Genomic DNA, 13,398 nt, shown 5'->3' with positions numbered 1-13,398 from the left:
GCTATGAGTAATGTCCAGAGGAGTTCCTCAACCATACAATAATTTTTTTGTGCAAGAGAAATGTATTTCAAGGTTAGTATTTTCACAGGATTTCATTTTTCAATTGAAGATAATCCGTCTGTGAAGCATTTTCCGGTGGAAGTGTTCTTTATGCTTCGACAGACAACACCAATTAAAACAGGGTCTCTTGTACAATATTGATCCAATTTCCCGGTCACGACCTCGCTCCTCCGCACTGTCTGAGGAGTAAGTTGAGTTGAAAACTGAAGGCCAACTCTTTTTCTCTCTCCATCCCCTGGAAGTTACATTTGTCACCAAGGCAACCTGGATAAAATCTTGTGATAATGATTTCCAGATTTCTTCACAGTTTATGAACGACTGATGAAAGTGGATAAATGTTGAAAATGTCTGTGTGTCTGTATCAAAACTTGTCTCTGTTCACCTGAAGGTTTGCCCAATGAATATGTTGTGAGTACTTCACATGGGCGATGGTTTTCTAAATAATGATACCAACAACATCTCAGAATCTTTTCTGAAATATCATGTCTGAGTCTAGCTAAGTGCTGTTGATGAAAATAAATGATTCTGCAGGTGTTGATAATCAACCGAAAGGTGAGTGTACAGAGTTATAGGTGGTGTACAAATGTTAGTAATTAGACATCCGCAGTGGCCATGAACACTGCCGCATCTGATAACAATAGAGACCGATTATAGCCTCAAGGTGTGACACTACGTGCTTCAGAGTACACACTTGGGGAAATGCAACTGCTTTAAGAGTCCCCTAACTCGACAACTGTTGGTGCTTGCTGTAAGATTATGCAGTGTCTGCAATTGATCTCATCACACCATGCTACGTTTAACAAAAATAAAAGAAGTGTATGCTACACCAGCCTGATCCTATAGCCACACACAACAGAGGCATCATTCTATTGCAAATCGACCGGCTGAAATTATTCAACAGAAAAAAGTTTTTGGATACTACTAGGAAGTCATTGAACACAGTTTGTTCTACCACTGTAATACCAAAAAGAACTCTACCACTGGCTCTGTGAAAGTTTGAATAAAAAATAAAATCAAAATATGTGTACTTTACCTGCGCATTGTCTGCGTTGTTAGTGGCTTCAGCCCCCAATTCCGGGAATGGGTCCGGCACATTTGAACGGTTGAGATCATTGCGGTATCCCTGGGGCACAAAGTTTGCTTTGCTGTGGTTTGCATTACAAGAGGCCGGTACCGATACGCTTCTGGTCATGCATGACGGTCGCGGTGGCAGAGCCGGCGGTTTCTTCTTCCTAGCCTCGGCCAGTATGGGCTGCTCATCATTGTCTATGGATATGCTATCGTAGCTGTCCAGTGAGTCAGTATCGCCTTGGATGACGTTGGTCACGCTTACTGGCCTCGGTGGAAGAGCTGGCAATTTTTTCTTTCTGGTCTCAGGAAGTATGGGCTGGCCTTCATTGTCTGTTGATACGCTGGCAAAGCTGACCAGCGAATCGGTGTCACCTGCAACAACATCAGAAAGCCTGTTAACATTAAGATTACATTTGAATTTAATACTTAAAATGAAAATTATAACTAGAATAAAGATTCTCATAAATTCTGGGAATGGGTACTGCACTTTGAACGGTTGAGATCATTGTGGTATCCCTGGGGCACAAAGTTTGCTCCTACACCGACGCAGATCAGCATATGATCTTGGGATAGGAAGACATCCCTAATGGTATTGGTATATAAAACTTCTGCTGTCATACCTGAACTTATTCTCCACATCTACTGCTTGAAGTATCATATCATAGTTTTTGTTAATGAAAAGAACATCAATAAGTACTGATAAGTATGCATATTAAGAAACATTGAAGTATTAAAATCCAGAGATGATGACTATTTATAAATTATGAATATTCATGTACCTCATGTGCATATAACACTCCACACTAATACTACATATTTTGTAATATGCATATGAAATCCAAAATTACAGTAGAATGCGCCTAAGGGACAGACATACGAACTCTCCAATTTTTACAATTCTTTTCTGAATTATCACTTGTGGGGGCTCATTTTATAGCCCTTTGCCATCTATTCTTAGTTCCTCACATAATCGAAAATTTTATTTTCCCCATAGATTTAACACAGGGATGGCAGCCATTTTGAATTTCAAATATCGGTAAATGTTAGATAATTTGTTTCTCTAGGACCAAACTTTCCACGGTCACTCCTGATTTTTGTCTGATTTGGTTTAAATTTCAGTTGAAAATTTCACTGAGGAAAGTTTCAGCAAAAGTTAAAAGTCTTTCACTTTCGAGGCGTGTACAACCTTAGATGTGAAGAAATCTGAGAATGGATGCTAGTTGCTTAAAAGATAGTGAGGGTGCATCGTGAGGTCATTGTACACTGTACGGAACAAACCAAGGATGACATTCACCTTTTGCTGAAACCTTCAGCACAAATACTGATTGAACAATTGTTGAGTTGCCGTTGGCATGCTCTAAATACAAGGACAAACGTGCATCCATATCTACTCATGCTTCCAAGAAACCTCCAAAATGTACTTAGTGGAAAGGCCATCTCTAAAAATAATGTTGGTATGGCCCTGAGAGAAAATTTCAAGAAATTTCTTGAGATAACATTTTGTGTATGCAATTTCAAGACCAAGTGAGCGTAGTTTATAAACATTTTAAAAGGGATAGTGAGAAACAAGGTTCAAAATAAAAATTACCGGTACAATGGAAGTAATATGGAGCCATATGGACACATGTATTATTTGCTTATGATGGAGAACATAAATATGGGTTTGGGAATCAAAGTAATATTTTTACTGTCCTTTGGAACTCCGGTAATATGAGTTGGGTACCATAGTAACATTCACCAGCTGGTTACTCATTAAAACTGGTAAGACAAGAGATTCAGGGAAACAGCATGTTAAATTGTACTCTGGTGTTTCAGTGCATTGACCTTTTACCACACCAACTCAAAAGAACCAAGTATGGTAGTACCTTGTGATATGAAAAAATTTAATACAAAGTTGCTGTCTGTCAGTCAATGTACTTGTGCAATAAATAATCTCACACATGTGTGCATTATTTTTAAGTTTTCAATATATATCTTTTTTTGAAGAGATTTATCGATGAGTGTCAAAATATCAGCTCTAGACATGACAAAGAAGAAACAGAATGGCCATCAGGTGGCCATATTGGATTGCATTCCAAAACGAATTTGATGTGCACCTGAAAGTTTTTGTTGTGCTCTGTCCTTGAACCATCTTTAAAGGAAATCATTATAATAGGTGCAGCCAACGAACAGTGCACTTTTAATTAAAGGGGTCCTTTTCATGTTAAGATATATTGTGCATGACAAGTAATGTTAACTAACTAATTTTAAGTCCAGAGCGTAATTAATTAGCTGTTCATATTTTGTCCTCCAACTGAACATTTTTCGACTTACCCTCCCGCACAAAAACTTCATTTTTATCCACTCCCCACATATATTTGCCTGTTCCCCTTCCCATTGTGAATTTTTGAAGTTCCCCTGCCCTGTGGCGAAAAAAACTTGTCGATATGCTCTGCCCTGGAAAAAAATTCCCTTTAAAATTTTATCATACCCCTGCAGACATGAAGTTCTCCTGCCTTGTGATAAAAAAAACCTGTCTATTTCCCCATGCCCTGTGAAAAAGCAAGTAACTTCCCCTCTCCTCATTTTTTCCCCAATCCGGATCCCCATGCCAATCAACTGATATTTGCCCAGCCCAACAAAAAAAACTAAAATCTGCTCACTGCAATCTAAAATTATGTCCCCTACCCAAGCAAAATTAAAATTTCCTCTGCCCTCAAAAATTTGCTCCCGGAATAGCTTTTTCGATGAATAGCTCCATTGGCTGCACCTGTTACGTGAGTAGTCTCAGTTACCCGGGCTGCACCTAGGGGTTCTCATCCCACCAACCCCACAGTCTGGGGATGTTCAAAAATCTGAGCAAAGATAACGTGATGTAGACAAGAGCGATGCATCCTGGGAGCAACACATTAATCCATGATGCAAATTATGTCTTGAGACAAAGTCAAGAAAAAATATAGCTTCACGGTTATGTGGAAGTGGCTTTGGAAGGCCTTTCTTGGTAATACTGTAGGTGGGAACTATGGCTTCTATGTCTTGGATCAGTTGCATTGTACTTGACTATACATGCCATCTTGGCTCAGAGATTTTTAAATGGGGTTTCCCCAGACTGTGCAGGGATGGCCGGATGACAGCCACCGACTGCAGTCTTGGTAATCGATAATGCAAGACTGACTAAATACAAGAGTGATCAATGTGTGTTGTGGTTGTTCTGAGCATGAAATAATCATTAGCAACTGACTGGCTTGTGACAAGATTGGAACTTATCACAAAACAAGCATATGAGTATTATGACTAGACTGGCCTGGCTGTAGTATTTTCTTTGATGTTTGAGCATAATCAGCTGTGTACAAAGTATCACAGACTGCTATAATGGGCATGAATTTTGTTGATATTGAATATTTGTGGGGTACAATGATGTCACAACCATGCTTTGAAAAACACTATCACCACAGCGTTTCATCTTCGCCAAGAATTTTTCAGTCAATTTTTGCAGTATTTTTATGCCAATGGTGTATATAATGTGTTCAATTATTCAATAGGGGTCATGGTGTAGGCACCAGTGGATGCTGTGACTTCAGTCGTACCATCAATGTGTTCTTCTGCTCATTTGCATAAATTGTCTGCGAAAAATCAGGGACCATTTCATCAGATTAGACCAGGCTGTGATTTTCTATCTGTGTCCCTAGCACTTCGCGCACACATTCGGTCCCGCATCTGAAAACCATCCTCCCATGAGCAGCATGCAATTGTCAGTCTCTAGCAAGGTGACCATAAATACGTAGATCTGGTCCCCAGCTGAGGTGCCAGGGCAGGCAATAAGAAAATTGCAGAGGCGGTTTTAACCATGGACACTTAATTCACAGGTATTGCGTGCAGAACTCTCCATGGAGTAACCTTGCCAAACAATTAACTTAAAGGTGATGTATTTGTATACACAGAGTATACACAGAGTATACAGCAAAACATTTGCCAAAGAAAACAAGGCATACAAATTTAATACCAGCATGTAAACTCAAAGCCCTCAGAAATAGACTACCTTGTTCTACTTTTTTTCTTTATCTATTGTGATCTAAAAACGTATTTATCCAGGTAGGCATGTACAAAGATTTGTGATGACAGCAAAATAAGTTGAAGAATGATATTTTTGCACATAATAATAGTTTTTCACTTTCATTGAATAAAACTCAACAGAATTTTTCATAGATAAAAATTATAAAACAGGAATAGCGATACATTGAATTTTCTGAAAGCTATGAAAAAATAAACTAACAATATTTACATAAATACACCACTGTACTATACGAAAAATATCCAAGATGTGAATTCCTAGTTTTGTCATAATTTGTTCAATTTTATAGTTCCACAAGATCCTTCCATAATAAGATTGATGTCAAATCACCTGAGTGATGTACAAAAGAAGTGACTCTTGACCCTTGACCCCACCGTAAACACTGCAGCCAGGGAAAGACAAAATGACAACACTGTAAACTATCAACAGCCGTTCAAAGATTTGCAGCCCACACAAAAACTGCATAATACATCTTCAATAAATTTCCATAGGGGGTTTATATATTGCATGGCTCTAACATGACAAACCTCTTTTGGATAAACACTATATTAACGACAGGGTCGGAAAGAAAATTAGCAGAAATTTCTAACCGCAACTGTCAGTAAAAATAGTGACAATGTCACTTGGTCGCTCCCTATAGTTATCAAAACAAGCTAAAATCAAGCTAAAAGATTTTTTTATCACAAATAGAAACAATTCCCCCAATAAAATAAAATTATACAAATTTCACCAGAATTTGATCAAATCTTACTGACGTCACCCGTAAAACCTCTACACTAAGTTTCAACTCAATCGGACTTGTGGTTTCAGAGTTAAAAAAAATTTTTGATCAAAATGAAAAAAATAGCCAAAAAATGCAAATATGCAAATTTCACCACGATTTGCCCAGATTTGAGAAAGGTCACTCCTATGCACTTCCATACCAAGTTTCAAATCAATCAGACTTGTGGTTTCAGAGAAGAAGATTTTTTGACCAAAAATGGGAGAAAATTACAAAAAAATTCATGAAAAATAGCAAGTCCAAGATACTGACCCAAGATGTGCACAATCATTTCAGGTCAGCCCAAAGTACTTACATGCTAATTTTTCATCTAATCTGCTCAGTGGCATTGAGATTTTCAATAAAATGTAAACTTGTAAACATATATACATATGGCTATGGGAGCTAACAAACGACCCAATGGTCGACAGAGCTCTGCTGTGTTATGAAGAGAGCAACGTTTTGTGACATATGTATTGATGAAGAAGGTTGAGATCTTTGATAGCTCATTTCAGGATGGCCTGACCTAAAATGGCAACATTAGCTGCAAAAATACAAAATTGATGATTTCATCATAATTATGTATAAAAATGTATACCAAATATCAAAGCTATCACATGAGTAACTTTTGAGAAACAAATATTTTGACCAAAAACGGCAAAAACTGACCAAAAATACAAAAATTGAAGATTTCATCAAATTTCACTATATCACACTAAGAGAACCCCCAGGAACCTGTATACCAAATATCAAAGGCATCAGACAAGTAGTTTTTGAGAAACACATTTTTTGACCAAAAATGGCAAAAATTGCACCAAAAATACAAAATTGCAGATTTCATCATATATTCTGTATATCATATTTAGTTTATCTGTAGGAACCTGTATACCAAATATCAAAGCTGTCAGACGAGCGTTTTGATGAAATAAATTTTTGACCAAAAATGACAAAAAAATTCCTTAAAAATACAGATTTGCTTATTTCATCATAATTTGAACAAATCCAAGTTGGGCTATCCCTAGGGACCTGTATACCAAATATCAAAGCTGTCAGACGAGCGGTTTTGATGAAATAAATTTTTGACCAAAAATGACAAAAAAATTCCTTAAAAATACAGATTGGCTTATTTCATTACAATTTGAACAAATCCAAGTTGGGCTATCCCTAGGGACCTGTATACCAAATATCAAAGCTGTCAGACGAGCGGTTTTGATGAAATAAATTTTTGACCAAAAATGACAAAAAAATTCCTTAAAAATACAGATTTGCATATTTCATCACAATTTGAACAAATCCAAGTTGGGCTATCCCTAGGGACCTGTATACCAAATATCAAAGCTGTCTGACCAGCGGTTATGAAGAAGGAGATTTTTTACCAAAAACGCCTTTTTTGGCACTAATTTGCATATTTTTGGCAATGACAACTTCATTTGAACAAAATCTCATCTACAGCCCATCATCCATGTACACACCAAATATCAAGATGAAATGTGCAGCGGTTTTGGAGTTTTTGATGTTGACGGACAGACATACAGACATACAGACATACAGACGTACAGACATACAGACATACAGACATACATACATACAGACATTTTCCTAGCCTATAAGAATAGCTTCCATTGCCATATATACATATGGCTATGGGAGCTAAAAAGGCTCTTCTCCTCCCGTTACTGAATAATTACTGGAGGGACATTAGGCCGACAAAGCACGGAAAAAGATTCAATACGGGATATAATTACACAGGCAACTACCATGCATCATAAAGTTCCTTTGAAAGCATTCAGTTTCTCTAAAAATAACTGTTCTTGAATATAGGCTACGTGGTTTAAATTACAGTAATTTGACATGAGCATACATGCAACACGTGATTTCTACAATCAGCTCCTCAGCAGAGACTTTAAAAGCACGGCAATTGTAGATGTGCTTGCAATAACCACAACGGATCTTTGTACGACACTTCAGTTTAGATAAGCTGCCCACTTTTTATCAATTGGTTTTAGCGCTAGTATCACTGGACTTAACCCCCTTTGAATTGATCCACAGTGTACCGTACTTGTATCCAATATCCAACGGTTACAGAGGCATGCCTTGGAAAGTTTTGAAAAGATTACACGACACCTGTATACACACAAAACCCTCGTTGCTGTGAAAACTGCTGCAAAAATCGAGCTGTACTCATTCAGACAGGCAACATGGAAAATAATTGTTTTCTCCAGTTGAGTGAAGTGATTTAATCGCAAACAGCAGTAATGAGACAGGATTATGAACACGATAGGATAGCACAGATTTTTTTCTGGAACAATGTAGCTCTTTGTTCCTGTCCTCAGATGTCAAATATTGATTTTTCTGGTTTCCACCTCTCAGGATTGATCTCCAGGTCAAATGGACCTGACCACAGAATTCATTTTACCTCTCTGAATGATACGAACTCTGACCTCTTAACCTGGGTTCCGCCTATTAAGCTGTATTACACGACAATTACACAGGGGTTGCTAAACAAATGATTACATATTACCGTAAAACCCGATCAATTCGACCAGAAAAAATAATTACGATTTCAAAATCGTCGATTTATTAGGAAATTAAAACTGCCGAAATAATTTAGTGGTCGAATTAATTGGAACGACGAGGATGAAATTTACGCGAGACATGTTTGCCATGTTGAGACTGCTTCAAAGCATGGACTGTGAAATTTTGTGAGGTCGACAAATTAGGTAACAAAAAACCTCAAACGCACCTGGGTGTCACATCAAAATCAAAGTGGCCGCGATTACAGACGGAGCGATCTGTGACACTGCCACCGGCCGCTCGACGGACGACGCGTAACTTCGTTGACATCGTGTGCCAGCCCTTGGAAATATATTGTAACTCCCTGACAGGCAGATGAGATAGTCTAATGGCGTTTGATGCATTGGAAGTTTGTAAAAATAATAAAAAATGACATCACCGATCATAAGAAACGTGGTGTTGAAGATAATAGTTTTTAAGAGAAGACTATGACGACCATATTTCTGTAAGTATTGTCTAACTTTGGAAAACCAACATCTGAAGATTATCTTCAACCAACACTTTTATATTTATTCTAGGCCCTACTCTTATTATAAGATTAGTCGAATTTCTGGAAAGTAGGTGTACATTTTCGATGTCTGTGTATCGTCTATACCGAAGTCATATCCGAAACAGTATAATCAGATCGCGACAGCGTAAACCTCTCTCTCTCTCCCTCTCTCTCTCCGGCATTTCGATATTTTATATTGTCGACATTTATATATAAGTCTGAAGTTTCAGGTCACTGCTCAATGCAAGTAGTTGATGTCAATTTTCCGTATCGGGCATGGTCTCTATCGTCACTCAAATCGTTAGTTTTTTCCTGTTATATTCGATATCAGACTCAAAACACAACGTGAACAATGCTGATAATATATTGCATATTTCGTATCGAAAACCGGTAAAGTTCGTAACTGGTGACATGTCACGGCCTGGAGAAAGTTCATCACCATCGATCGAATGTCCGTGATGCTTTTGCTGCAAATAGACATATTGACATAAGACATATTGCACAGGGAACTTCGCGGTATGGCAATTATATGAATTTTACCGTGAAGAAAATCTGTGACTTTAAACTGGCCGTACAACCAACAGTAAACATGGCGGAGCAATGATACCGACTTCAGAGACTTCGATTTTTTTTTCATTGCGACCGCTGGTGAGAGCGAGTCGTCCGGTCGAATTTTTTCCCACTGGCTATTTGGCTTTGAATTTTCAATTGCCCTCATGTGCTAAAAACAAGACGGGCGTTCGCTGTGAATCAATAAGCCTTTTGAATATGAAAAAATCGGACATCTGAACCTCAACTCGCAGCTTGAAAGTTGTTCTCCGAATCAGGACAGGGACATCGGTGAGGCCGGATTTCACGTAGCTATGGAAACCGACGGCTCGTTCGTTGTAAGAAAGCATGCGATGTACGTCTCATGCTCCCTTGGGCCGTGGACTTTCGCCGTATCGCCTCTACAGACTACACCGTCTATTACCTAACCATGCTAACAAACACACGATAGTTCAGTAACATATGTCTTCATTAATCTACCGATCATCGAGCGTCGAACACTTCAAAAACAATGGTCGCGGTCACGGATTCAAAGACGTTCACATGAAGACATGTCAATAAGTGGCGCGCAGAATTATTTTTACTGGTTTTGAGAACTTCTAAAATAACTTGTAATCTGTATATCTTCGCACATCGAACCGATATTGTATACCTATCACCGTCGAAGTTTATGTCTTTCACTGTAGAGTTCTTTTTATCCAAACACATATCCAGAAGAGTCCCACAGAGCAGTCAAATGAAAGGATAATTGCTTCAAACAAATGAAATTGCAGAAAGAATGAAAATCAACAGCACATCCTGGACGTGATTTAAAACATAGCGCTTGTGAATAGGACTATTCTATTTGAGTAACGGGGATGGAAAGCACAGAACTGTAAAAGTACTGGAAAAACGTGCCGTTTTTCTCGCAATTTTAGCAACTGTAACGACCCTTTATTCTTTACTAATACCTTTCCATAATTGAATTAAACTAGGTTTAGGGCTTATACACACAGTGTACGTACACTGATGTACAGAACTTTAAAAAAGTACTCTGCTGGGAACGAGCAGGGGTTTACACGCTAATTGGCGCAGTAAAACAATGGTCATGTCCATAGGTTCAAGGAGAGACACGGTGGCAAGAGTGCAGTGTCGTAAAATTGCATAGACTAGTTTTAAGAACATACAATATCTGGTCATCGGTGTACTGCTGTGAATCGAAACGACAAGTGTATGCCTATAGCTTTGAAATTTATGGGAGAGACACCACGACTGAGACCGGCAGTAGCACAACAAACTATTCCGAATTGTGCGTCCGTGTTTAATACAGACATCTCTCGTAGGTGATTCTGGTTTCTCAATCGAATCAAAAGTCAACATTGACAACATTGACATAAAATATGTCTGAAAACTTTTGTTTTATTCAACCAACTGATTCATCTCCTTTGATATCCCCTAAGCTACATGTAACAGTCCGGAAAGACTGACATCGATGTCTCCCGGGCCCCCATGCTACAGTATGGCTGTATGTGTTCAAATATTTCAGTGTTATACATTTTCTTGTCCTTCTCTTTCTTTCTGAGCCAGTGTCATTATTGTGAACACGGCTAATAAATAAATAATAATATTTCTTCACCGTTTTGCAAAATATCTCGTCAACCGGGCGCATGGGCAACGTCTTTGTACGTTGGTCAAACTAATGACACTGTAGGTCAGGATATAACATCAGTCAAAGTAAGATTGAATAAGGAAGACGAAAATGCTTTCATCGATTGACAAAAATGAGAAGGAACGAGTCAGTAAATATCGAACCATAAAGGGCAGATCGAGACTGCCATCCCCCATGATTAATCAACTGGAACAAAATATATATTTCCATCGACAGACTTACACAACCAGAGACAGCATTTTATTCAGCTTTAAAATAAGTCACCGCCTTTCCTATAATAACACCTGGTTTGCGTTTCGATCTACTCTGCTCTGTCCCCCAATAGGTATGGCCGTCCGGGTTTTGCCTACTGTCGGCGTACTGACTGATACATGGTTATTTCTTCAGCTATCTTTTCATCATTTGGCATAAAATACAGCATCTCTTTTGGTGCACAAGGCAAATCAACGTTTAGAAGGAAAGTCACAGGAGGTTAGGATATTATATAGGTGAAATTAGAATGGAATATTGAAGATGAAAAGACTTTTATCGGTCGACAAAAATTGCCACAAACCGAGAATTGAGATTGTCTATGATTTATTAATTGGGTACAAAAATATTCGATTGAGTCATTAAACAGCCAGAAAGAGCATTTTCTTCAGCTTGAAAAAATAAGTCGTCGTCTTACTCTTTCCTTGACACTGTCCCCATTTGCGTTTGAAAATATTAGTCTGTTCCCAGTCGGTAAGAACGCACGCGGCGCGGCCGTATTTACCGACATGTAACATCGATTTTTCCTCAGCAATTTTTTCAGCATTCGCAAAAGATTTCGCAAACTCGTCCTTTTAGTGCACGGGCACATCTGTCTATGTGTTTTAGGAACAAGCAACATGTGGTTTAGACATAATATCTGTCCAATTAGGAAGGGATATTGATTCACACACAGAAAGAGTCTGTAAATTTCAATCGACACGGGATGGTAAGAATTCGGAAAAGACAATAAGAAAGGGAGAAAGTAGGTAATTTATTCTTACTTTCTTCGATATTAAGGTGAGAAAATAGTTTCAAAACCAGAGACTAGAGGGTTGGTACTTCACACACGCTGAAACTTCACGCATATTTCGAAAGCGGCGACTGAGATCCAGCTCACAAAATCACTGAGGTTTCCACTCAGCGAAACTAATCATGTGACCCAATGAAAACCAATCTGAAAGCCGTTTACAAAGCCCTTTGTTGGTCTCATTTCTGCCTTTTTGTCTGACCCGTGGTTCATCGTATTCGTAACGGTGGTTTTCGATGTCTTGAAATATCGTTCATTCACCAACTGAAGGAAGTTTTTGAGGGTATGTAATTCGGTCGAATTAATAGAGATCGAGAAAGTCCCAATTTTAGTCGGTGGTCGATTTGAAAGGGCCCAAATAAAATTATGTTTTGTGAAAAAAATAGGGTGGTCGAATTAATAGGGTGGTCGAATTGATCGGGTTTTTACGGTACTTTGACGAATGCTTCCCATCTGCTACTAAAACATGAATTATTTCCTTTTCCGTAACCCTAAACCACCCCTTCCTCTCCATACTGGGGTCCACCTTCGCTATGATAAAAATTTATGGGGCTGCTCCAAATAGCCAAGGCAAAAAGGGTAAAATATTTTCATTGCACTTGAAAGTTGCAGCTCTGTTAATGAAATGGTAAGTCATTCTCTGATGTGCCTGGGTCTTCATCGAAAGAAGAAGTAGAAAATTTGTGTGTTTACTTTGAGTTACAGACCACAATGTAACAATATACCACGGGCTATCGCGGTAGGCTGATGCACTGGTCAAATTTTGTGTCAAAGAACTGTGCACTTCACACGAAAATACAGCGGTACAAATTATAGGATATAGCTTTCCCTTGATAGTTTTTATTACCTGGAAGCCTTTAATTATTCACTGAAAAGCCATGATCACAACAATGGCAAGATTTTTTTGTGATTTCTGCAAACAAATATACATGTCAGTTGAGTCACCATCAAAGGTAATGCCACCGCAAGGAAATGTCTGTAAGAATTGACAGATAATTTTCTCCGAATGGCAGGATTTTTGTCGACATTTCTCAGATAAAGCATAACAATATTAAAAGAAAATTTATAACATGGTCAAACAGCTGCCACTTGGAACTGAGACACAAAACGGCAAAGTTGTACAGGTCACAAGTATATGTACGCACATTTGGATGAT

General features: G+C 38.4%; 1 protein-coding gene across 3 annotated transcripts in view; it reads right to left on the bottom strand.

The window, feature by feature from the left end:
- Positions 1–13,398, bottom strand: part of LOC139140433 (growth factor receptor-bound protein 14-like) — a 59,043-nt gene that overhangs the window by 43,185 nt on the left and 2,460 nt on the right. For all 3 annotated transcript variants that reach the window (XM_070709714.1, XM_070709716.1, XM_070709715.1), the window contains exon 3: positions 1,094–1,503. In XM_070709714.1, the coding sequence (XP_070565815.1) occupies positions 1,094–1,503 (410 nt within the window). The remainder of the gene's footprint in view (positions 1–1,093; positions 1,504–13,398) is intronic.

This window comes from Ptychodera flava, chromosome 9, assembly GCF_041260155.1.
Source record: "Ptychodera flava strain L36383 chromosome 9, AS_Pfla_20210202, whole genome shotgun sequence".
NCBI classification, from domain to species: Eukaryota; Metazoa; Hemichordata; class Enteropneusta; family Ptychoderidae; genus Ptychodera; species Ptychodera flava.
Note: the sequence above shows the minus strand (reverse complement) of the source record. Positions and strands in the feature narration are given on the sequence as shown.